This window comes from Rhea pennata, chromosome 19 (assembly GCF_028389875.1).
Source record: "Rhea pennata isolate bPtePen1 chromosome 19, bPtePen1.pri, whole genome shotgun sequence".
Taxonomy (NCBI): Eukaryota; Metazoa; Chordata; class Aves; order Rheiformes; family Rheidae; genus Rhea; species Rhea pennata.
In genome coordinates this window covers 7,500,405-7,523,732 of record NC_084681.1, presented here as the reverse complement: position 1 = coordinate 7,523,732, position 23,328 = coordinate 7,500,405, and the positions used below count along the sequence as shown (strand labels likewise).

The following is a 23,328-nucleotide window of genomic DNA, read 5'->3' as shown; positions in this document are numbered from 1 at the left end:
CGCGGGGGGCCGGGGAGGGGGTGTTCCGGGGCGGGCCCCCTGCCTGCGTGGAGCCCGGCGGCCCCGCTCTCATGCATATTCACGGCGGGGAGGCCCGCCCCCCGCCGGTGCGTATCTGAGCGCGGCGGGGAGCCGCGGCGTGGCGCGGCGCGGCGCGGCGCGGCTCGGCCCGGCCCGGCCCGCCCGCAGCATGGGCCCCCTGCGCGTGCTCGTGGACATGGACGGCGTCCTGGCCGACTTCGAGGGCGCCGTGCTGCGGGGCTTCCTCTGCCGCTTCCCCGGGGAGCCTCGCGTGGAGCTGGCGGAGCGCAGGGGCTTCTCGGTGCGGGAGCAGTACCGCTGCCTGCGGCAGGACCTGGGGGTGAGCGCGGCGGCGGGCGGGGCCGCTTTGAGGGGGGAGAGGGGGGCGAGCCGGGAGGACGGCGGTGCGGCTGGAAACGGGGGGTGCTCCCGGCTGAAAACGCTCACCCTGCCTTGGGAGGGCCGCGGGACTCCTCTGCTGACCGTGGCAATGCAAGTCATGGTGACTTTTTGTAGTGCACCTACCAAAAAACCAAGTTGTTTCATGCTAACGGTCGGTACTATAGTACTAATTAGTGACTCCTTGCAGGAGGAAGGATTGCCAGCCCTTTACGGACACGTGGGGGGAATGAGTAGTTCCGTCATAGAAATAACTGATAAAACTATTTGCAGAGCAATGTTTAGCTTGTCCGTTAGCCTCTCGTGAACTGTTCCTGCTATGCAGCAGTAGTGATAACTTACCTAAAGCTCTGAGCACTGCAAATGTTAAAATGCCTCCCTAGCAGGCAAGAAATATAGATGTTACATATGGGTTTTATACAGCTAATAAAAGCCTGTATCTATGTCATTCCCTCTGCATGCACTGAGAAGCAAAGTGAACTAGAACAACATTATAAAAGGCCTGTGGTATACCCCACATTTGTGTAAATTGTTGCTGCTTTTTAACTACATAATGTTTGATAACAACTGAATGGATATCAGAGTCAGTTTTAAGGCAAAATTAAAAATAGGGGCAATCTAGACTTCACACTTCCTTCCTGTTACCACAAGACAATCAATAGTCTGTTAGAAAACTGAATGGATGCTGATCCAGACTGTCGTAGACTTTCCTGAGGAATTCATTGCTAATTTTAAGATACTGGACTGAGCCTGTAATTCTTTTATTGCTAAGAAATGACTATTCACATCCATTTCTCTCCTGTTCCATAGCTAGGGACAGACTTCTGCAACAGTGTCACTTAATATAAATTACTAATTATAATTTGTTAGTGCTTGGCAGCTGCCTCTTGAAACTTTTAACTATTACTTGCTTTTAAAGGTTTTTATGAACATAGCTTAAGTTGATGATTAAAATAAAATGTCTAAGGATCTACAATATGAAGTTAGTAAAGGATTGTATTTAAGACTTTCTCTACTGTACTTGCCTATCTGATCTCCTGTGTGTCTAGCAGTTTCCTTGATAGGGATTCTTGCCTCACTTAGCAAGCATTTATAATGTAATACCTGTTTTTGTCAGTTACAAAAACCGACTCAACATCTCTAGCAGTGGCAAGAATTTCTAGAATTATCGTATGTATTGAAAACAGGAAATCTTAGGTAAGGATGCATGTTCTGCAGCTCCACATTTAAGTTATCTCACTGATAGAAAGTATAAGGGAATTTCTCCTGGGCAGATGTTCCAGTCAGTTTTCTTGCAGCTTTCTCTGAAGTCAGAAAATTAGGCTAAACAAACTGCAGGGCTGATTCGATCTGGTAGCCCTTGTATTTTTACAGCTGGCTTCCTGAGGCAGCCTCAACAGAAGGATAATGGCTTGGCTAGGCCATACAGAATTAGCAGATGGTTCCTCCAAGATACGACTGAGGTAAGAGAGCAGAGCAAGGATAGGATGAGAATGAGGAAGAAAAAATTTACTTCTTTTTTCTATATAATTCTTGTGGAGAAATGGCATCTGGTTTTGTGACTGTCGAATCAAATTTCTTTTTCCAGCAAAGCCAGACTTTTATGTAATATGGTGGAAAGTTGCCAGTTTCTGATGTCTTTCTCTAGGATAAAAGAGCTTTCAGACATAAGCCCTGATTCTGTAATTGAATCTCCTTGGAAAGAGCTCCAGGGAATTGTGGCTGAGATCAGTGGGACTTTGCATAGAAACAGAGGTTTGGATAGATCTGATTGTTGTGCCTTCACCTAGACTCCTTAACCGCTTCCGATCTGCATGTGGAATCAGGCAATGCTTCCAAAGTTCCGTCTGATGAATTATGTGACTACTTTGGATGGCTGAGTAACTTGGCCCCATGGTCTGGGACACTCATTTAATGCTGAGAGTTTCTCATTGCTGCTTAATTGAAATGTTTTTTTATGTTCATGTTCCACTGGCGATACAGAGTAAGATCATGAGCTGGGCTATAAAAGTCTTGTACAATTTCTAAGCAAAGGCCACCGGTTGACTTTCAAGAATACTTATCAAAAACTAAGTTTTCCAAAGTGTTTGGTGGCATGGGAACATAAGTCTTTAACGCTTGTGGAAAAATGCTAGCTTGACATTTCTGAAGTTCACTGTGTGACCCCAGGAAATAAAAGATTCAAATGTCTTAGGATAGAAGAGATACTGGAAGCTTAAACTTAGACCTGGGAGTGCGCTCAGCCCTTAATGCTGCTGGGATGGCTGCTGCTGAGGATGCGTTGTTGTGACAGATTGTGTGATAAAAAGAGCTGTCTGCTATGACCTGCACTGAAATGCTATGATTTAACTCAGGCCACTGACCAGTCACTGGTTAGCAATTTTTTAAACTAACCAACCAGAGTTGGATTCAAACCAGTGAGCTTCCTAATAATAAAAGGTGCAAGAATGTCTTTTTGGTACATAAAAAGAATGAGGATTAGAAGCACAGTCCTGTCTAGAATCACAGGAATTGCCTGGAAATACTGTTTTTCATTTTAGAGATCAAAGATGCCCCTATATTGAATTATATTAAATTCATTTTGTTTACCTTCTTGCCCTATTTTTGGCCACTTTAGCCTAGAAAAACATTGCTTCTCCAGTAATCTTATTTCCCTTCTGCTTACGCTCACTTACGTGATTATAGCTTCAGAAATAACATCCTTTCCTGCTTGTCTGTCATTAGTGACTTGTCTGATTTATGCTGTATCCCACATGCATGCATCAGAGGTGGGTTTACCATTAAGGGCAGATGTAGAGGGAAAAAAGAGACAAAGCTGTAGTCCTTTTAATTGCACCATGAAGTCTGCTGTGTGCTCTGGGTCAAATGATGGGAGTGGTAGGGATCCGACTCCACTGGGTTGCCTGCTGCTTTCGCCTCACCCACCAGTATCACAGCCGAACCCAGCCCTGCTTAGGCTCACAGTGGGACATAGTTCAGTTCACAAAAACAAAGGTTCTCGGGGAAGCAGAGGCATCTAGCTTTGCATTTCCTGCCGTAATGTTAAACTAGTAGACTTTGTACTGACACATTACCACACAGGAGCAGCTTTTGACACTGAAGTCAAGATCTTCTGCCTTAGTAAGTTTTATTTTGGTGTTTGATTGAAAATCATGGAGAGCAGCAAAGCAACTTCCCTAACTCTTACATTCTCTTCCTTCCTTCCCTCTTGCTGAGCCTTGTTGGATTAAAAGGATTAACCCCCAAATACATGGATGTACTGTCCTGAACCTTCTGCTGGGGATGATAATTAGCATGATTAGCATATTGTGCTTTTTGTCCTGAAGAAAAATAGGGTTATAAGTATCAGTGCCTGTGTCTATCCACTCAACCCTGATAAATTCCTAAACCATAAGCAAATTTCAGTCAAATGTGAGAGAGGAGCAGAAGCTTCACACTTATTTGTTCCTAGGGCTTTCATGAGAGTTAGTAGAGAGGGACCAATAGATGTCAGCAAGTTGAACTGTGAAATGAGGCTGCATTTGTGATGTTGCTCATGGACTGCTTGTAGATACATAGCCAGGATCAGATCTGCCTCCTCACTCTGAACAGCCCATCAGAGAATAACTTCTCATTATTATCTACCTTAGCTGGATTTATCCCAAAAACCTAAAGGTGAGAAATATTATAACCAACTACTGATACCAAGCATCATCTCTGTCTGTCTAAATGCTGGCATTTGAAGGCTGTTATACGCACTGAGTAACTGGACAACTGTTGTGCGCATTGTATTGTATTGTTGAGCTCCATTAAAAGCAAATGCATGGCTAATTCTCCTTATGTCTCTTGCAGGCTAAGGTAGCCAGTATATATGAGTCACCTGGCTTCTTTCTAGGCTTGGATCCAGTTCCAGGAGCCATTGAAGCTATGCATGAGATGATCCTTATGGAGGAGTAAGGACACTTTGTGTTATGCAGCCCTTTTCTGTTATCTCATGCACTTTCTCCTGACTACTAATGAGGGCTGTTTCTTTTCAGCACTGAAGTCTTTATCTGCACAAGTCCTCTCCGGAAATATGAGCACTGCATCCTGGAAAAGGTGGGAGAGAATTTATTTTACTTGTTTAATGCTGCTTTTGCAAGGCCTTGCTATTTCATACCACCCAGTTCAAAACTATTCATTTATAAAGATAGTAGCAGCCTGCTAAGACTGCCAGGCTGGATCCCCCTGAGCAGCAGCTGCTCAAACACAATGTAAAAGTGTGGGACTTAAAATCCCAGTGCCACGTTATGCCAGCCCTGTTGCAAGGCATCCGAGCCCTGTGGTACTGGAGCAGGAGTGTAACACTTAACACTTCTCCAGCTGCCCATACCATCAGATGATAGTAAAAGAACTATTGCAATATGGTCAAGAAGGCAGGTTTAACTTTTAGTGTGTCTCGAATGCAATGGGAAATTCCCAGGGAATTTCACATTGGAGAATCCTCAGTTTGGAAAACCTTACTCTCTCCAAGTCTGGAGAGCGAGATGAAAGCTATCCTGATAGATGCCAATACCAAGTAAGAGGAGGCTGCCATTGGAATTATTTTTGCCTTCCACTGGTGCAAGAAAAAAGGAGGGGACCTTAAGCACTTGAATGACTTCTAAATAGATGAGCACAATCCCTGTGCTCTTGGCAAGCTGCCACTGCAGCTCTCAAACTGGCGAGTGGTTGGGTATGGCAGATGCAGTGCTGATGGAAGACCATTAAAATGATAGGTCAAATCAGTGTCCTGGGCCATAGCCAGACTGCAGGGCAGGGAGGTGTAGGCACAGGCTTTGGTTTGCAGCACAGAAAACTGCTTTGCTGCGGCTGATGTGACTTTTGCAATGGGCGATACGGAAGTGGTCTGGTAGAATTCTCTCTCTTGTTTCTTACCTCCACAGTACAAATGGGTAGAAAAACATTTGGGTCCTGAGTTTGTGGAGCGTATTATTCTAACCCGGGATAAGACCATTGTATCTGCTGACTTGCTGTTTGATGACAAGGATACCATCAGAGGTTTGAAAAGCTTTTGCATCACTTTGTTAGCTGGGGAGGAAAAAGCCCACTAGCTCCAGCTTTCTTCTCTTGCTGTCCTCAGGTGCAGAGCTGAACCCAAGCTGGGAGCACATCCTGTTTACCTGCTGCCACAACCAACACATCCAGCTGCAGCCTCCCTATAGGCGGCTGCTGTCATGGGCTGATGATTGGAGGGCAATCCTGGAAAGCAAACGCAGGAAATAATGGAAAAATGGGGTGCTGTGCCCTTCCTTTTGCCAAGGGAACACCCAGGTCAGCAACAGGCAGGGAAATCCATCCCCAGGAAGTAGAAAGCTCTCTGACCTGGGCAGAGGTACTCATGGGGATCAATTAGCCTACGACTCACACTTGTCATAAGACCTACTGCAGGGTTGACTCCTCTCCAGGTTTCTGGAAAGTTGCTCTGTATTAAATTAGTTCATCTCCATAGAGTTGTCATTAGTGTTTGATTGGTATAGATGAATAGAAACCAAAGGTTTTTTTATTTTTTGAGCTCAGTCCCACATCTTGAGCTGACCGGGATTGGGGGCTGGAGAGGGTGGGGGGCAAAAAGGAAGAAAAAAAGTAATAAGGCTATGAAACTTGAGCAGACACAGTGTGTGCACCTATCAGAGAGCTTTGTGGTCAACAGCCAAATGTTTTAAATTTTATGTATTTAGTCACCTTGGCTTTTGGGTTGCTTTTTGCATTGTTGGCTGATAATGAAAGGAGACCAAACTGGCTTCAGTTTCTGGCCCACGTGCATTAATGAGACTGGATGAAGGCTGGGTTACAAGTGCTGTAGAAAAATATTTATGTACTTATAACTTAAATGCTGTGTAAACAGTTTTGTAATGTTTTATTAAGAGTAGGTTTTACAAGACAGCTGTTCTTGTGAGCCAGACTGCCATGAGCAGTTTTTTAAATCTTCACCTTTATCACCTATGATAATGAAAGAAATACGATTTTCCACTTCCTCATATGTAGCACAGCTATGACCTGTCCTGTATAGTGATTAACTAACCAGAAGCTTATGGCATGATGACAGGGTGCCAAACTTAGTACCAAAGGGATATAACAAGCCTGCAAGTTGCAGGGACAGGGAAACGCCTTCTTTCTTCTGCAGGAAGAATAAAGTTTATGTGACACTTCAGTACCATATAAAATCAGCCAGGAGCTAGGAGGGATGTAAGCTGCCCAATAACACGAGCAGAAAAGGTTAATTGCTGGGAAGAGTTATCTTTGCAAGCTGGGTGCTGGGCTGTACTCATCAGCCTGCTCTCCACTAGCCACAACCTGTTCTATTCTCTTTCTCTCCCTCCTTTTTTTTTTTTTTTTTTTTTTTTTAAAAAGTTTCATGTCTAGCCTGATTCACATTGTAGCATTATTCCTTCCTCTGTACTGATACTAAAAACCAGCACTGATTTGACCATCTGTTTAAAGTTACTTTCACCTGCTGAGCAGTGAGGCTGGGAAGCTAAGAGGGAGGCACCTCTCTTGTAAGAGCTCCAGGTTGCTCTGGGCAGCTTCAGTCTTTAGGAAGAGGAATCCCCACTGCTGTATGTTTGCTTATATTCCTGGCCTCTTCCACTTGGAGAGGTGTGCAGTAATCCTCAAGGAAGACCGTTGCCAGATTGCTCAGCCTTTTGTTGGCTGAGAGAGAGAATCGAAGCATGCACGCCACCACTGGGAGAGCCGTGGTCTGCTGGCGCGACTGCGGTGTTGTCAGGTACATCAGCGTCGTGACGGCCGACATAACTGTCTCCTCATTAGGACTGGACAGGCAGTTTATTACGGGCTCTACCCCATTTGCCTCCAAGATGTAGTCTTTGTTAGTTTTATCCAGACACAGGTTACAAAGACCACCTGAAGCAGAGCAAAAGAGAATGTTTGATAAATGCAAGACATTCTTCTCTCCACACCCTTGCTTTTTTTCAAACAAAGATTTAAGTCCTCTGCTACAGCTAGGATCCTTTGATGTTACAGTTGAAACTACCACAATTAATTGTAATGCACATGCTTGGTACAATTTCATTTCCTCCTGGTTTTCTTTGTTCAAACAATTGTGTACTTCATTCTGGAATAAGCAAGTGGCAACAGCCTGACTGTATTCCAGAGATTTGTATTTATTGATACCATTTTGGTCCTGAAAAATGTTAGACACTTAGTATGCTTGTGAGCTGTCCTCACATTACCACTTCATCTTTCTTCCTGTGTATACTCTGACATACAAAAATATTTTTCCTGAACAGTATGAGGTAAATGTGCTAAATCTTAAAGATGCCAAGAATTACAAGATGGAATTTTAATTACCTAAATAACCTCTTTTTTCCAAACTCAGTGTGATAATAGAAATTATTTACCTAAATGCAAAATTGTGCAATGGTGCTGATTTTGCTGATGCCTGTTTTCCAATACAGAAATAAGCATCCAGACTGGCTGTGAGATTTGGCTGGAAAACTGTTAACCGTTCCTGTGCAATTTTCTTGATTCTTTCTGGAGGTTTTCCACCAGCACACTCCTCCTCTAGTATGTCATTAGAGGGCACTGTGCTTCTGGATGTAATGTCTTCCACAGAATGAAAAATACCTTTATCACTTGAGCAAAAGGTTACAATCCAGCAGTTTGTGGCAGACGTTTTAGAAAAATAGAGAACAGAGATACTAATATGAGCCAAGAGGCCTACAATAATTAGTACTTGAAACTTTAAGGTGCAGACGTACCCTGGTGTAGCTCAGTCAGCAAACCTTAAAAATCAAATGTATGTAGTATCATTTCATGGAATCAGTCACAATCAGGATTCCTGTTTATTTAGAGCACGATGAATCACTGTAGGGCAATTCTTCAGAGGGCTTGCTAAATTTTTTGGAGCAAGTATTCTAGCTGACAAACAGCAAAGGGTTTGTCAACACTAGGATGGGAATGGTGGATCTGGGTCTTATACCGGGCAAAAACTTACTCTCAGTGACTGTCTCACTATAGGAGACATTTGGGTAAGAAGTCATTCAGTTAGTATTTTCTTCTAGTATATATATATATAAAAAAAATGCTTTACAGAAAATCTTTTTTTAAGAGCTGTGACTCCACTAACCCCTGACGGCGGGACCGCCACTCCTTCCCCTCCAAACAAGGCCTGATGGCTGCGCTGCCGTCCTTACCGATCGCAAACTCCACCAGCACCTCGCTGTCCTCGGCGAGCGCATCCAGGAACAGGTCCAGCACCTGCAGCTGCCGGAGGTGCTCGTAGTTTTGGGGGTCGTAGGCGAAGTTGGCCAGGTTGGCCAGGACCTGCTCCTTGGCGTCTGCGGGCGCGGAGAAGCAGCGGGTGAGCGCGGCGAGGGGCCGCCGCCCGGCCAGCGGGCACCGAGCGGGCGGCCTGCCCGCGGCGACGGGAGGGGGAAGGGGGGTCACCTGGGCTGTCGGTCACCTGGAACTCGGTGACCAGGGCCTGCAGGTACTCCAGCCGGCCCAGCTCCATGCCGGCGAGGCGGCCGGCAGCCCTCAGCGCGCCGCGCCGCGCCGCGCCGCGCCCCGCCTCAACCCCACCTCCCGCCCTGGGGCGGCCCCTGCCCGCCGCGCCGCAACATGGCCGCCGCTGCGGGGCGGGCAGCGGGCCGGGCCGCGGCGCCTGCGCCTGCGCGCGCCGCCATCTTGGCGGCCGTTGGTCGCGGGCGGCGGGGGGCGGGGCGACGTTAACGGTTCGCGGCGCGAGGCGGGCGCGCCGCGGCCGCGGTGCCTGACGGCGGCGGCGGCGGCGGCCCGGTGCGTTCGCGGCCCGGTGGTATTCAGGCGGCCGCGCCGGCTGCTCCTTGCGGCAGCGGTTTCTGCCCGGCTGGACAGCGGGGGGACCATCCCCTCTGCTAGTAATAACTGTTAATAAACGTGCGCGTATCTTTTTGTATTTTAAGTAATACAGCCATCTATTTCTGAAGCAATTTTCCTCTTCATTCTGGAAAAGACCTATGCTTTCCTCACCTACTAGTTACCTACTCAAAGGATTTCCACTTTTTTTTCCTGCTTATTTCCCTGTCCTCCCAGGTTTTCTAAATGCAGTAAATGCTGCTCAGTGTTAAAATAACAGTTCCCCAGGCTGTGGCATTGCTGACTTGCTTCGTGGCAAAGGAGCTTAGCAGACGCTGAAGCTTCAGCTGGGTCTGAAGCTGCTCCAGATCCAGAAGCTCTGGGCAGGAGCTGATGGCTCTATCTCAGCATCCCCTGGTGATGTTTGTCCACCACAGCGAACACGGGAAACAGGTGGTACAGCAACAGCTGTGGAAGGATACAGGGATGGTTGCTGCAGCAGTGAATATGAGGGTGGATCTGAGGATGAAAAAAAATTTATTTTTTGTTGCCATAGAATTGAGACTTTTAGGCTAAAGAAGGATGGGATAATCAACAGTTTCCTTTCTTTAAGATGTAAGAAAAAAGACCTGGAAAAAATGCTAAGTGATGCCAAGAGGGAGGACTGGATTAATAAAATGACAGGAGGCAATTCCACTGTGGCTGTACGATGTCCTGGTGTAAACCTGAAGCAGAGCGACTGCACGATGCTGAACTATTGGCGTTAAAATGACACCACTGTGATTGTAAGCTCTTGCAAGTGGTTTCAAATGTGATTCATGTTGTGTAAACATACCAGGTAAATATGTATAAAAGTCATAAACTGTGTTGAGGTGGGCTCTGTAGAAGTGTATATCAATTTTATAGACAATTAAATCAATGCCGTTTCATTTGTAGAACTGGTAGGAAACAGGCTGTGAACAGATGCCCTCTTTTGCATTATCTCAAATGTAGTTGATTTCATACAAAGGAAGTTAAATATGGCCTGATCTGCCAAATACTTGGCAACAGTTACAAGCATGTTGGGATGATAATTGCTGATAATACACAGCTGGCCATAATAAAAATATCTGTCCATGACCTCAGCAAGGAGAAGGTTGAACAAAGAAGCTGCACAAAATGCAGTAAGGCAAAACCATTTTACATTACAGTGGTGTGAGAAGATAACCTGGTATGAGCTTTTACACCTATTCTGTGCTGGCAACTTCAGCTCTTGTACTAATTTTCAGTTGAAGTGTGTGTATGTGTGTATGTATATGTGTTCAAATATTAGTATGAAAATGATCAAAGTGTTAGGTATTACAAACTATATTGCTATATTAGAATAGTTTGCCAGTGTATTAGTAAATCTCTTGTAGCATAGACCTTTGTAAATAGGAAAGTGTTGACATAGTTCAAAGCCACAGCTGACGTTAACATAGAAGGTGAACGACTACTGTGGGAAGGCAGGTGGAGAAGAGAAGGCAAGTACAGAGGAACTAGCCAGTGTAAAGACAAGGGATTAAGGTCTCTGGTATTGACTATATTGGAGGTGAAAAACTGAATATTTAAATAGGAAGGATGAAATGACTTATATTGACAAACACTATATTTGTGGTCAATCAGTGTAATTTTGCATGCATAGAAACAGGAGGAACTTTGTCCCCTGGAGTGGTTTCATAGAGAGCTGTGTTTAGAAAGGGCTTTTGTCTGTGCGGACTGAATTTCAGGTGACACATCCCCCAGAAACATACTCTCTGTGTCACACTACTTGGTGTGTGGCAAGAAGTAATCAGGAGCAGAAGAGCACCTCTGGGTCTTTCTGAGAATTGCTAGCTCTGTTCCCTATAGCCATTTGTCTTGCTTTGAGTTTAATCACAGCTGGTTAAGAAACATAAGGATCATCTTGCATTTAATTTCATGTGGTGGAGCTGCCTCTGGAGAAGAGTTTGATAAAAGTCCATGGGTTTGCAGCACTCAGAGGTTTTCTGCAGAAGTTACTGCAACGTTGCAGACCATGCTAGTGCTGCTTATGTGACATGCTTCGTTGTAAGCTGTATGCTTGTTGTCTTTGTGCTGATTTACTGGAGGGAGTCTGTCGTGATCATCCGAAAAGATAATTTGGCAGCTGGCAGAATTGGCTGAAGTTAGTGTGTAAATACTCTTGCCTCAGTAAACAGCCAGAGTTATATTGGCTATATTGTTTAATGGTCTGAATGCTTCAAGCACCTGCTGTTTGCCAGAATGCTCAGCACTGAATGGCCTGATTTAGCTGGGGTATTCACAGCCTCAAGGGCTCTTCTAGTGACAGTGGCTCCCACCTGATGGCACACCAAAGCTAGAATGCAGTGATTTTTCATTTCTATCAGTTGTTTACTTTCTAGCAGTTATTTAGGTATTGCTAACCAAGTCTTCAAACAGTATGACAAACTCTTCAGCTAAGTGATTTTGCACTCTGAGGTGCATTAGAGTGTGCAAGCTGATCATGACTCTTCCTTGTTTTTTATTAAACTGTCCTCAGAATTACATTGGCTAAGCATCTAAGGCATATAAGGATCACACTATTGAAATATTTCTATGTGAACTTCCTGGTGAATATTTTGTTGCAATAAGGAAAGGTGCTTGCTGCAAAAATGCTTGGCTTGTAAAGTTAATGATACTCTTTTAATCAACAGAGGCAGCAGGGAGGGGTGTGAGGAGACTGGGAGAGGAATATAATTTGTTTATTCCTGGCCAATTATTTTTGCTCTATTGGTTCTCAGAGGTTTCTAACCTGGCTGAGGTACAGTGTTATTTTACTGTCTGTAGGTGTTTGAATAAACTGCTTTGGGGAGTGGCAGTAATTAAGCTGTGGTTACCTTGCATAATGAGATGACCTTAAACAGTTGAAAGGAACTTTTATTACCTTATTTTCCTGCGAGGCCTCATGGCTCTTAAGCATTGAGTATTAATATTTCTCCAAGATTTGTTTTCCACCTGAGCTATGTGGATTACTTCTAAAGCATTTGTGAAAACTTACTAGGGGAGGTAACCCTGTTTTCAGTCAGTTTAAATTCCACAAGGCTGTTAGAAATTATTTAGTCAACTAGATGAAAAAAAAAGTGAAAACTGCAGATTTGTAAACTGGCTCTTTTTCTTCCCAGAAACATCTCTCTGCCTATGAAAATATGTCCCAGTGACTCTGGCTTTGAGTCTGAGAGTATCAAAAAGAAGTTCTGTACCGCACTCTCCTAACTTTCTCTCCTAAATTATTTTGCACTATTGTACCTGACCAAGAAATAGTCAAAACTGAGATTTTGTTGCCATAGCATAGGAGGAACTGGTCTATGTATGTCAACTTCAGTTGGGGAGCCTTGTTTATTTACTTTTTCCTTATCGTGCAAGGAGCAGTATGTGTCAGACTATTTGTTCCCTTGCTTATGAGCCAGTTAGGCCTAAAGTCCTGTGGATTTAACAGTTGGTTCCATGTGGGGGATGCTTCTGTTACTCTTTCAACTAACTTTTATTCTTCTGGGATAAATTTTGATGGGTTGTTACTGAAGCCATATCTAGACTGTTTTGCTCAGGACATTTGTAGTAAAAGGAAGATTTGGGACAATATGCCTCCGCATATCTGGAGGAAAAGGAAAGGGCATGTAAGTGTGAACAGAATTTAAAAAAATAAGAATTGCATACAGAAAGAATGACAATCTGTTCAGCTGCCTAGCTCTTTTATCTGTAATAGCTAGAACAGGTTTGAGACTTGATCCCTTTTCATTGGTTCGTTTTGATGAGAAGAGGAAAGCCCCATTTTTTCCTAGGAAAGTACAGCAGGTATTGTTTCGGTAAGCTGAGAGGCACCAGTCCCTGTTTACTTTGTGGTTATGGACTATTTAAGCTTTACAGAAGTTAATAAACACATGTGACTAGAGATTAGATATGTATGTCTCCCACTAGTCATTGTATTTAAGTATATGTTTGATGAGGAAAAGTGAAGCGTTACTAGATCAGTAATCCTAGATCACTACTGAAATAGATACTAGTGAGTTGTGGGAACAGGAACTGTTCTGAGGGACTGATACCTCTTACTGTAATGGCTAACTGCGAAGCTGTCATTGTGGAAAGTCTTGGAGTCAGTTTTCCTGTGTTCCCCCCACCCCAGTGTTTCCTTTGGCGGGGAAGCCCGCAGTTCTGAAAACTGTGGAGTTTGACATAGCAGTTCTCAAGATAAGCATTAAAGTTGAGTTGAAAGCTGCTGCTTCTTCCATTTTGCTCGTATTTTATGCTTCCATTTTTCAGGTGGTTTTGCAGTCTTCAGCTCCAGTGCTTTGTGAGCTATCTGCTTATGTCAGATCAAAAATGATACAGAATGTAAATGCTTTTGCAACTGGAGCTGATCCTGAGAGAGGCTAGAAGTTGATGCAACTCACAGGTTAGTACTTACAGGTGTAACTCTTGGGAGTGTAGCCAGAAAAGCCACCTAAAGTCAAGAGACTATATGGATATGAAAGTTAACACTGGCCTCACTGTTTTTCCTCATTGATGTTTTTTTTGACAGGTAAGCTATGCTTGTACAAACTTCCCTATAGGGAGAATGCTTGTGTAACTAAGACTGAGAGTACAAGACCTGATCTAAAGAGCAAAATTCATTTACACAAGGGGGAAATGTGAATGAGTGCTATAATGGCTTTGAATTTGGGCCTATATAATGATGCATACAATTATTCTCAGGTCTAAGGTCTCCCTCTCCTCCGCCCCCCCCGCCCCCTCGCCCAAGTGAATGCAGGAACAAAGTGTATTTACAGAAGCTGTGAATCATGAATACCATTTTGTGACACATCAGGATATTTGAGATACTGCTAGTTATAAAATACAGGCACTCTAAGACTTGGAGTTTTTTTTGTTTTTGATGCTTTGGAGTTGAACCTTTGGGTCCTTGTAAATGTCCATGAAATGAAAAAATCATGCATACATTGTAAGAAAGAATATTTGATCTTGCTAGAGGCTTGCCCAAGTTTTGCAATTGATACAGCAACCTCCATGTAATATTTAGAGATACAGGAAATAATAGCACACTTCCTGTGGGAAATGTTTGTCTCTTCCTACCCCTGCCTTATATGGAAAGCAACTAGGAAACCTCATATGAATCTGCACCAAAATGGCATGTTCAGACTAGGCAAGTCTACTGATTATGTTTAACTTTTCTAGGACCGAGTAATACCTCTTTGTGAAAAAAAAATCAACCTTGAGCATAGCCATTAATACATATTTTCCAGTGTTAGCAACTGAAACATGTATGTGAAATTTCAGTGACTTCTTAAAGACACTAACTTAAACGAATTGATTCAACGTAGCTTTGTCTCTCAGAACCGGCTCCCATGGCTGTTATCCCATGGTTTGCTTTAGGCATGTGTAGTTCTGTATGTCCTTTGGCTGATGCTTGGTTTTCGGCTCAGCTACTGAACTGGATTGCTCACATGGAGTTCGATACGGCCCCATTGAGTGGAAGCGTAGGACAGAAGCGAGATGGTAATTTTGGAAAGCAGTCACTTTTCTCATGTACTGTCAGTGTTGGGCGTTGTGTAGCTTTGTACTGGCCACATAATTGTTTGAGTCTCTCTCTCTTTTTTTTCACCCTCTTTTCATATGCTTGTGATGTAGATCACTGCAGGAGGGGATTGTCTTTCAGACTGTGGTTCAGTTATTATTTCGTTGTATTGACGTCTGGAGGGATTATCCAAAGGTACTTTTGAGGCCTCTTTCAATTTGCTTTTTCTTTCCAGAGCACAGAAGCTGAGCACCATGAATAATGCAGCTGATAGCAGGAAAAAACTGGAGGTATAGAAGACACAGTGGAAATTGCTAGTTAGGTCCACCAGGAGACCTGAAACAGGAATCACAGTTTAGTCAAAGAGAAGATGCATACTTAAGGCAACTGTATGACATTTATGTAAATGTTAAACCTAAATCACTTGTCAAACTGCCATATACAAGCATTCACGGATGAGTTAAGTTCTCTTCTGTAGACTGTAGAGCTCCTCTCTTTGTAGTCTCTGCTTAGGTGGTATTTCTGCTTCTGTATAAAGCATTTCTCAGTAAACTGAGAAATCACGAAAGAAAGGAAGCTGTAATTTTTTTCCCAGTTTCCTGATTCATTGTGTTTACTCAGCACAGGATCCCTACACCACTGCCACTCACTGGATTTTGGAATTAGTGAGCTTCTTGCATACCAGGTTAGAACACAGAGCAAGTAAATAGAGAACTATTTCAAAAATCAGTATGTTTTGGTCTCTAAAATGAAAACTCATAATCTTTTAATAGTACCTAATCAGAACGAGGAAAATTCACAGCACAGCAAATATTATAGCTAATATTAAGTGTCTCAATATAAAACATTTAGAAGAGTGGTATATTAAATGAGCATTTTAACATTAACTCTGGAGATGAAAAGGTGATATTCAAGTAACACATGTGGTGCCTCTGCTGTAGGCTGCATATATATATATATGGAATCCTGGAGTAGTGTTTGTTTTCTGTATGTATTCCTTGTTAAGAATTGGCAATGTTCCCTTTCATAGTGGGTTTTCTTTAGAAGACTTCAGGCATCTAAATAAAAATGGGGCTGTTCTTACTGTGCTTTGTTGTACCCATCTGCCTTTACTATCAGATGTCCAGGAAAACACTTTGAGGAGAAGTGACTAGCACTCTAATGCTTGGGAATACTGTGAAATATAGTGCACATTATCATCCCATTCTTAAAACAGGCAGATATTTTACTGCTGAATGACACGTACTTCATTGTCTGGAGAAGAGAACTGAAACTCAGAACTGATTTATGCTCAGGCTCGTATTTCTTGCTTGTCAATCTTTTGAATGTGCTGCTATACTGCAGGAGCAACTGTGTCTTTGACAGGTCACTTCAGCAGTGTTTGGAGTGAACCGGTGATGTTGTGAATAATAGATTGGATTGTGGGCCATAACTTACTCCCTGTCTCCAGAGAAGAATGAATAAACTCCAGAGATCAGAAAGAAGGGTAAGTAGAAGCTTTTACTATAAGGTTTTTGAAAAATGTAGAACCAGCAACATCTCTGATCACAGTAAATGTGATCATTACTGTGATCATCACAGTAATTGGATGTTTGTAATTCCTTGAGACTTCATAGGTAAAATAATGCAAGCTATCAAAGCAATGAAAGAGCTCTTGGACAGCAGGATCCTATCACAGTAATCTCTCTCTGTCTTCCTGCTGCTCGCTGGAAAAACACTCTCACTACTTTCATGCCTGTCAAAGCTACGAACCAAATGGGTCACATTTTCGCTATCTGCAGTTGCTTCAGTGATGCTTGGGCAGCTACAGAAAGAGCCTTAATTAAGATATGAGAAGGGGCTGAGTGTTCCTTTCTGACTCTCCCTTTTCTCCTGCTCCCTCTGCATAACTCACCTGCCTGCGTGGGCTTGGAAACTCCCTCCTTCCTCTTCTTTGTGCTCCCAAATGCTTGTCACTAGTCTTAATAACCTATTCTTCCCCAGTCTGCTTTAATAGCTTCTCTCACCTGTGAGAGGAGGTCCAATGAGGAGAGTGATACTCTCCAGGACGGTGAAGAGCCCTAAGGCACTTGAGAACCTGTCCATCTCCACTACGTCCATCAGCACCTGGAAAGTGAGTGCCCCGATGCCACTCATGGCTATGCTGAGGATGATGCAGTAGATGATGAGTGCACTGAACTTGGCTGAAATGACACAGATGAAATTGCTTAGCCCACAGAGGATTACAGCCAGGTTGAACAGGTAGATTCGTCTCCCTGTGAAGACACTGAGGCCTGAGAGCAGCCCTGTCAAAGGGCGTATGAAGATGTTGATAAACCCGATAATGGAGATGAGGAGAGCTGCCCTGCGTTCTTCCACCCCACTGTGGATGGCGTAAGGCACGAGGTAGATGTGAGGTAATACAAAACCCATCATCATCCAGGTCACTCCAATAGTATAAATCTGGTAACCTTTGTTTTGGCAGAAAATGTCAAAAGCCAGGTACTTCTGCAACACCTGGAAGCATGCAGTCCTCCTGGCTTGCTGCTGAATCTCTGGGTGGGGAGAAGATCTTCCGTTGGCCAGCTGTGCCTCTTCTGCTTCTCTCCCTGGCTCCTCTCCAGGTCTGTCTGTCTGTAGTAATGATCGTGATGTAAGCTGAACTGGTCTCATAATGGCTCCACAAACGCAACAGTTCAATAGTATTCCTCCAAAGATGAGAAAAGTGTTTCTCCAGCCCATCTCATCCAGCAAGTACTGAGAAAGCAGTGGCCACAGTGTCAAACCGAGGGAGACACCCGTGGATGCCATGGCATTAGCCAAGGTTCGCCACCGTACAAAGTAGTAGCCCAATGCAGTCACTCCTGCCTGGAAGCTGAAACATGATCCCAGACCTAAGGAAAGAGTGAAATAGAAAATGACAGTTGCACGATGCTTTTGTGGTGTCCTGCAAAGAGAAAAGAGCCCAAATTCAGGCCATACCCGTAGTTGACTACTTTTACCACTGAAGTATTTCCTCCCCGGCCAAGCTGTGCAACCCCCAGTGAATAATACTCAGTAGCCCTGCACAAGAGGTGAAGAAGGATATTTTGGGTAAATTAAACTTTTTGTGTTCTTAGGTATACTAAATACACTGATTTAAGCTGACATTTATCTGGGGCACACTGCTGTTCCTAAAATTGTTATGAAATCGTTCAATAGAAAAATTCTGAGAACTTGTTTTTTATACTGCATGCAGCAGACGTTGCTTTTTTGACACTTCTTCAAGCTCAGGGAGTTTCTTGTTGGTTTTCTCTCTATGCGGTGCATGCTACTTAGCTTGCAAGATCCAACAGGGTTCAGTTGTGAAGCAACCTGGCTGTAGAAACTAATTTCTCTGTGTCAGAAAAAAGCAAGAGCAGAGCAACTGATACGTAAAGGAAATATTTGGAGAGGAAAAGTTCCCATCTGTTACTTCTGTTCAAAACCAACAAATTCTTTTGTTAGAAAAAGATATCTCCACATCTCCTCAGACTGGGAGTGGTGAAATACAAGTGCAGGGAACTTGTGAAGGAAGTTGTCCCAACACATTACATTTCAAGATTGAAAAAAAATTCCTTTCTCAAAAAACAAAAGGCTGTGAAGCTACTAAAAAGAGCAGACATCTTTGCTCTCCATCTCACTTGTTAGAAACCTGTAGCTTTGTGTGGCTCACAGGAGAAGCAATTTCCAGTGAGCCTGGCAGGGCAAGGTGTGTGTTAAAGGGGTGTGAAGGGGAAGTCCACCTAGTATACAATTCCTGCTGAGCAGTGCGGTTTTCCTTGCATCCTATTTGTCAGATGAGTGAAAAATGTGAGCACTTGGTCTGGACTCATTCTCACCATTTCTGTTTCAAAACCCACAAATCAAGTGCAGCAGCTTGATTTTCCTGCTATGCTTTGATACTCACCAGTGATGAAGCCAGCTGTTACGTAAAGCTGGCTGAGGGACTTGCAGAAGGAGCTGGACACCATGCCCACTCCACTGAGCAGGCCTCCCAGCATCACAGCAAACCTGCAGCCAAATCGCTTAACCAAGAGGCTGCAGAGGGGCCCTGGAAGCAGTCAAAGAGCAAAAGGAAAGCAGTTATCGAGAAAGGTATTACCTTGTATTGAGATTGCCCTCTAATACCTGCTCACTGTGTGATTTAGGCTAGAGACCCTGAGGGTTGTCACAGCGGCATCATGTTACAGAGAAGCCAGAAATAGAAAATAGTCTTTCATTCTCCCAACTGATTGGTCAGCTTGTCACCTGAAGGGAAGGCTACTGTCATCTGCTTGGTTGTTGGATGTTAAATAGGATTTCTACGCTGCTTTGTGATAGAATCTAGGTAATGGAAGAGGGACATTCAGGTGTGACTCCGTGCTTATATGATATTCTGGGAATGATTTGAAAAAGGTTGGGACTTGGACCTGGACTTCTATGCTACTGAGTAAGAGATTGTAAGCAGAGTGCTATTTCTGCTTGCGTGCTTCTACTCTCATTTCATTACATTTTTCAAATATTCTTCCACAAAATCACCTACATTTCCTTTTGCCCCCCTTTTACGCAGATAAAATTTCCTGCAAGAGGAGGGAGATTTACTCTGAAACCGACCAAGGATGGGAGAAAAATATACATCCTTGAGGACGATTATTTAAAAATGCGTGGAGAGACATATTTGTGTTGGAATCAATCTACGCTTCGGGCCATGGCATCCAAGCTACAGCTTGTGGAGTCTTGCAGCTGTCCTGCAAGTCATCTTCCCAGGAAAATAATAAGGTGTTATTGTTGGCACAGCTCTTCCCACATGCCGTCCTGGCATACCTGGCGAGGGTGGGTCAGTATAACTGTGTCCACTTCTAAGAGGGCAGAGGCCTAGGAGCAGCTTGCACACGTGCCAGTTCCCAATCCCATGCCTCCGGCACAAATAATGAAGAAGCATGAGCAAGACATTGGTGCAGGTAAGATCTTCTGGAGCGCCAGAGCCCAGGTCTGCCCATCTTGAACAGAAACCCAAGTTTTGTTGTGTTTGTTTGCTGACGTTGCTGGCAGGCTTTACTAAGAAGCAGTTATGTTATATCATCAGAAAAAACAACAAATAGGCATCAGAGTATATGTTTAAGGTCAGTTAAATTTCATAGACTTATGGTGAATTCCATGAGATTATGCCAAATTGCCAGTTTGTTAATGTTGCAAATTTAGGGTGCTTCATTTTGGGGTAGAAGATTAACTCACTTGCAGAATGTCAAGGGGACACATGCATCTCTCTGCAGGCTCTGGTAGAAGAGCTGAAGAGAGAGTTTCTTTTACTGTTTCTATGAGGATCTGCAAGGATTTCCAGATTTCCAGATTTCTTTTCCTTTCTTTCTTTTTTTTTTTTTCTTTTTTTTTTTGGGGGGGTGGTGGTGGTGGTGGTGATGGTTGTTACTGTTTTCCTGTAAGGTTATATAAGCAAATTCAGCATGGCTCTAAGCTTCAAAATTAGTCTTCAGTCAGTTTGGGAAAATACCCTGTGGTATCTTGGTGACCTGAAACAATGTATAGTTTGAAATAAAATCCCTAAAGTTGAAGCAAACAATGGAGTGCTATTAAAATTAGGACTGTAGCTGTTTGTATTTTGCTCTGCTTTTGACATTTTCACCTCAGACTTCAACTGGCCTTTGAAAAAGTAATCAGCAGGTTCAGCAAACTGGTGGCTGCATTATTCTTCCTGCTGCTGAAGACATTAAGATTGATACTCCTGTTTAACCCACCCCAAGTTGCCAAAAATCATAAATTGAAATCCTCCAAAATTATGAGGTTTTAAAAATCATAAGGATTTTTCATTAGTTGTTCCCGTTAACTTGCTTTACGTTATTTTACATTATTTTTCCTTTGCTTGGGGCTTTTGTGCTTTGTCTGCAAAAATAATTCCAGCAAAACTGCTGCATTCATACTAATGTGAGTATGGGCAGTCATGTGGGCTTAAGTATCAAGAAATAGGAGCCTATAAGGGCTTGAACTCTTGCATTTTCCCCTCTAAGGACAGCCATAGGATCCTGAGGTCTCTTGAATGGTTCTTATAACAACATAATTACCCATTGCTTTTACATAGGACATTGCATGGGTAATGAGCTATGTTTAGCTTAGTAAGTTATGAACTGTTGTTTGCACTGTGCCGTTCCCTGTTTCCCTCCGTAGCTCTCCTAGACTGAGGTTGGCTCTCTTGCATGCAAGCTTCTCACTCGACTGATGAGTCTGAAAATGGAGTTTTCAGTCCATTTCCCTTTTTGTTAATTTTGCAACAAATACTTTTTTCCTTCAGTTACTCTCAGTTAAAAAGACTAAAGGAGAAGAAAAGAGAGAAGAACCTGTAAGAAGTGCTGGTGCCATAGCAGAAAGCAATTTTGGAGAGGGTTCACATGCCAATATGATGGGTGCAACCTAAGAACCTGAATCAAATAGAGCCCGGGCCACTGCGAAGACAGTCAGAAGTCACAGCAAAAGCTGTACCTGTTTGGCCTGGGAGGGAGTCTTTTATTTCTGATTTTTCACTGGTTTTATTCCCTAGCTTACAGCTGTGTTATTCCTGCTTTATGCTCCTGGAGGACAAGAACAAGTACTCTTCTGCTGTAACAGCCTGCAGTGATAACTGGCAAGCCAAGTAACAGCTAGCTTGTAATTTTACTGGTTATGCCTTGTAAAACTCTATTAGTGAATATAGTTAACATAAGGCTATTCTTGTCTAGCTTATAACTTTCATATCTATTTATTAGTTTGTATTATCTTTCACTATGGTTCCAGCCTCACAATTACTTCATTAAAGAAAGCTGGAGAGTTGATATTTTCCTGCTGACACTGCCAGGCTTGTCCTGCCTGGATGGCTTGAAGCTGAGCCTGATGTGGGTGCCGTGCAGTTTCTAAGCCTGTTTCCCAGAGTGAGTGGGTCCTGCTGGGCTTCCTGGTGGCAGCAGGGTGGCAGGTGGTGGGGAGCAGCAGGGGGAATGCCCAGCAATTTCCTGATTCACTAGCCCCATGTGTACTGCTCTACTGCTGCCAGCTTGCAGAGATTAATCCTCCCACAGTTGCTTCTCCTGAAGTTTCTTTCTGTCTGCACCTTGCATTTCTGCAATGGCATCTGGTAACGGCAGCCTCTTGCTCCCCTGTCAGATGGCTGTCAGCCAAGTCCTGCACAGGAGAGAGTGAACCTGTCATGGCCTTGACATCAGCATGACTCAGGGCTTTTGTTCCTTTTTATTTTTCCCTTGCTGTAAAGTGTCACCTTTCACCAGCACTGAGAAGGCGAATGCATGAGCTGAGGGCCTCGCGGGACCCTTTGCTCCTTTTGCCTAGGTGGGGTTGTCAAATAAGCGCAGGGACTGCGTGAGGAGGAGTCAGTGGCAACACAGGCCACTCATTGGGAAGTCCGCAAGCTGCCTGAGCAGAAATACCAGATTCAATGGGTTTTGGGCGTCCCTGTCCTGTGCAGCTCCTACATTTTGTATGGCAGAGGTGCCATATGTGTGGAGGGGTGCCTCTTGGCAGAGCAGCACCCTCCCTCTGCTTTTTCCCCAGAAGGTGCTGCAGCAATGCTGCTGTGTCACCTCTGTCCACATCCCTGTCTGGGTGTGCACCCTGTGCTACCGCCCCAAGAGCTGTTCTTGATGCTGTGTCCTAGCTCACCCTGGAGGAGCCTGCCAAAGCCTTCTGGCACCTCTTCAGCTGCAGAGAGCACACTTGTGTGGCACATGGAAGGGGATGTGCTCTCGTGGGTAGAGAGCACCTAAGCTTGCAGCTCTACCATCCAGCTTTTTCTTCCCCTCTACTGTCCACCTTCTCTGGAGAAGAGGAGTGAGTTTTCACTGGTCTGGAGGAGCTGGGCTGAGAGAGTCTCCCTCCTTGACCAAGGGCCTCTGCTATCTCTTCAAGGAGCAGCCCAGTACCTGCGGACATCTAGCTTTGGGCTTTGTGGGCATTGGTGGGAGATGCCTGCACACTGCTGACCCATCTGCCTTTCTCTCCAATGAAATATTAAAAGAGCATTTGTTAATGGCCCCTCGTCAGCAGCAGAACCGCTGGAGGCTTTACTCACCGCCAGCGTGCAACACGGCCACCATGATGGAGGGGAACCATGATGTCTCGCTGTTCGTGGCCTGGAATTCGTGCTGGAGGTCCGTGAAGAAGACTCCAATGCAGGAGGGGAAGCCCAGCGTTAGCCCCTGCAGCAGCACTGCAGCGAGCAGGACCATCCAGGCCCAGCCTCGGTCCTGGGGCTTGGTGGCTTCACGTGCTGCTGCTCCTCCGTGGGACATGATGGCTCCTTTTTCTACCTAAGCCAGCCTGCTGGGCGAGGGAGCGGGGCTACCACGCGACGCGCAGCCCGGGACCGGCCCTACAGAGCAGGACCAGCGCTGGCCCTGCACTCAGCCCCGCCGATGCCGCCCGAGCCTTTCGCAGCTGCTCCTTCAGGCTTCTCACTCCACATTTCTCCCAGCACCTCCCTTCCTTCTCGCTGCAGGATCCTGGCAGCAGATTACTTGAGCAACGACCGCCTTCCCCTTTTATATTTCACAAGACTGCGAACG

General features: G+C 44.4%; 3 protein-coding genes and 1 long non-coding RNA gene across 4 annotated transcripts; 2 read left to right on the top strand and 2 right to left on the bottom strand.

Moving 5' to 3' along the window:
- The first annotated feature begins 140 nt into the window (after window positions 1-140).
- NT5C (5', 3'-nucleotidase, cytosolic) lies at window positions 141-5,887 on the top strand. The gene is made up of 5 exons (XM_062592008.1): window positions 141-361; window positions 4,252-4,352; window positions 4,437-4,497; window positions 5,325-5,439; window positions 5,522-5,887. Exons 1-5 carry the CDS (start codon window positions 191-193, stop codon window positions 5,662-5,664), a joined length of 591 nt encoding a protein of 196 aa, XP_062447992.1. The 5' UTR covers window positions 141-190; the 3' UTR covers window positions 5,665-5,887.
- Window positions 5,888-6,281: 394 nt separating this feature from the next.
- On the bottom strand, window positions 6,282-8,991 carry ARMC7 (armadillo repeat containing 7). The gene is made up of 3 exons (XM_062592010.1): window positions 8,851-8,991; window positions 8,598-8,741; window positions 6,282-7,305 (listed from the first exon to the last, which is right to left on the bottom strand). The coding sequence occupies exons 1-3, from the start codon at window positions 8,915-8,917 to the stop codon at window positions 6,968-6,970; spliced, it is 549 nt and encodes a 182-aa protein (XP_062447994.1). The 5' UTR covers window positions 8,918-8,991; the 3' UTR covers window positions 6,282-6,967.
- A 4,205-nt stretch (window positions 8,992-13,196) lies between these two features.
- LOC134149149 (uncharacterized) lies at window positions 13,197-21,486 on the top strand. Its single transcript, XR_009960366.1, has 6 exons — window positions 13,197-13,669; window positions 15,021-15,075; window positions 16,151-16,271; window positions 17,250-17,388; window positions 19,335-19,725; window positions 21,069-21,486. It is a non-coding gene; the product is annotated as an uncharacterized LOC134149149 (long non-coding RNA).
- Window positions 14,024-23,113, bottom strand: SLC16A5 (solute carrier family 16 member 5). The gene is made up of 4 exons (XM_062591969.1): window positions 22,836-23,113; window positions 18,693-18,836; window positions 16,792-17,658; window positions 14,024-15,121 (listed from the first exon to the last, which is right to left on the bottom strand). Exons 1-4 carry the CDS (start codon window positions 23,053-23,055, stop codon window positions 14,880-14,882), a joined length of 1,473 nt encoding a protein of 490 aa, XP_062447953.1. The 5' UTR covers window positions 23,056-23,113; the 3' UTR covers window positions 14,024-14,879.
- Between the last annotated feature and the right edge of the window lie 215 nt (window positions 23,114-23,328).

Excerpts from the sequence above, each read along its gene's own strand:
- NT5C (XM_062592008.1), top strand. The coding sequence starts at position 191 with ATGGGCCCCCTGCGCGTGCTCGTGGACATGGACGGCGTCCTGGCCGAC. Across the intron at positions 362-4,251 it reads GCCTGCGGCAGGACCTGGGG|GCTAAGGTAGCCAGTATATA; the intron begins GTGAGCGCGGCG and ends TGTCTCTTGCAG. Across the intron at positions 4,353-4,436 it reads GAGATGATCCTTATGGAGGA|CACTGAAGTCTTTATCTGCA; the intron begins GTAAGGACACTT and ends GTTTCTTTTCAG.
- ARMC7 (XM_062592010.1), bottom strand. The coding sequence starts at position 8,917 with ATGGAGCTGGGCCGGCTGGAGTACCTGCAGGCCCTGGTCACCGAGTTC. Across the intron at positions 8,742-8,850 it reads CCAGGTGACCGACAGCCCAG|ACGCCAAGGAGCAGGTCCTG; the intron begins GTGACCCCCCTT and ends CCGCGCCCGCAG. Across the intron at positions 7,306-8,597 it reads GCTGGTGGAGTTTGCGATCG|GTGGTCTTTGTAACCTGTGT; the intron begins GTAAGGACGGCA and ends GCTCTGCTTCAG.
- SLC16A5 (XM_062591969.1), bottom strand. The coding sequence starts at position 23,055 with ATGTCCCACGGAGGAGCAGCAGCACGTGAAGCCACCAAGCCCCAGGAC. Across the intron at positions 17,659-18,692 it reads AACAGCTGGCTTCATCACTG|GTCTGGGATCATGTTTCAGC; the intron begins GTGAGTATCAAA and ends CTCTTTCCTTAG. Across the intron at positions 15,122-16,791 it reads CATTGGACCTCCTCTCACAG|GTCTCCTGGTGGACCTAACT; the intron begins GTGAGAGAAGCT and ends TTCCTGTTTCAG.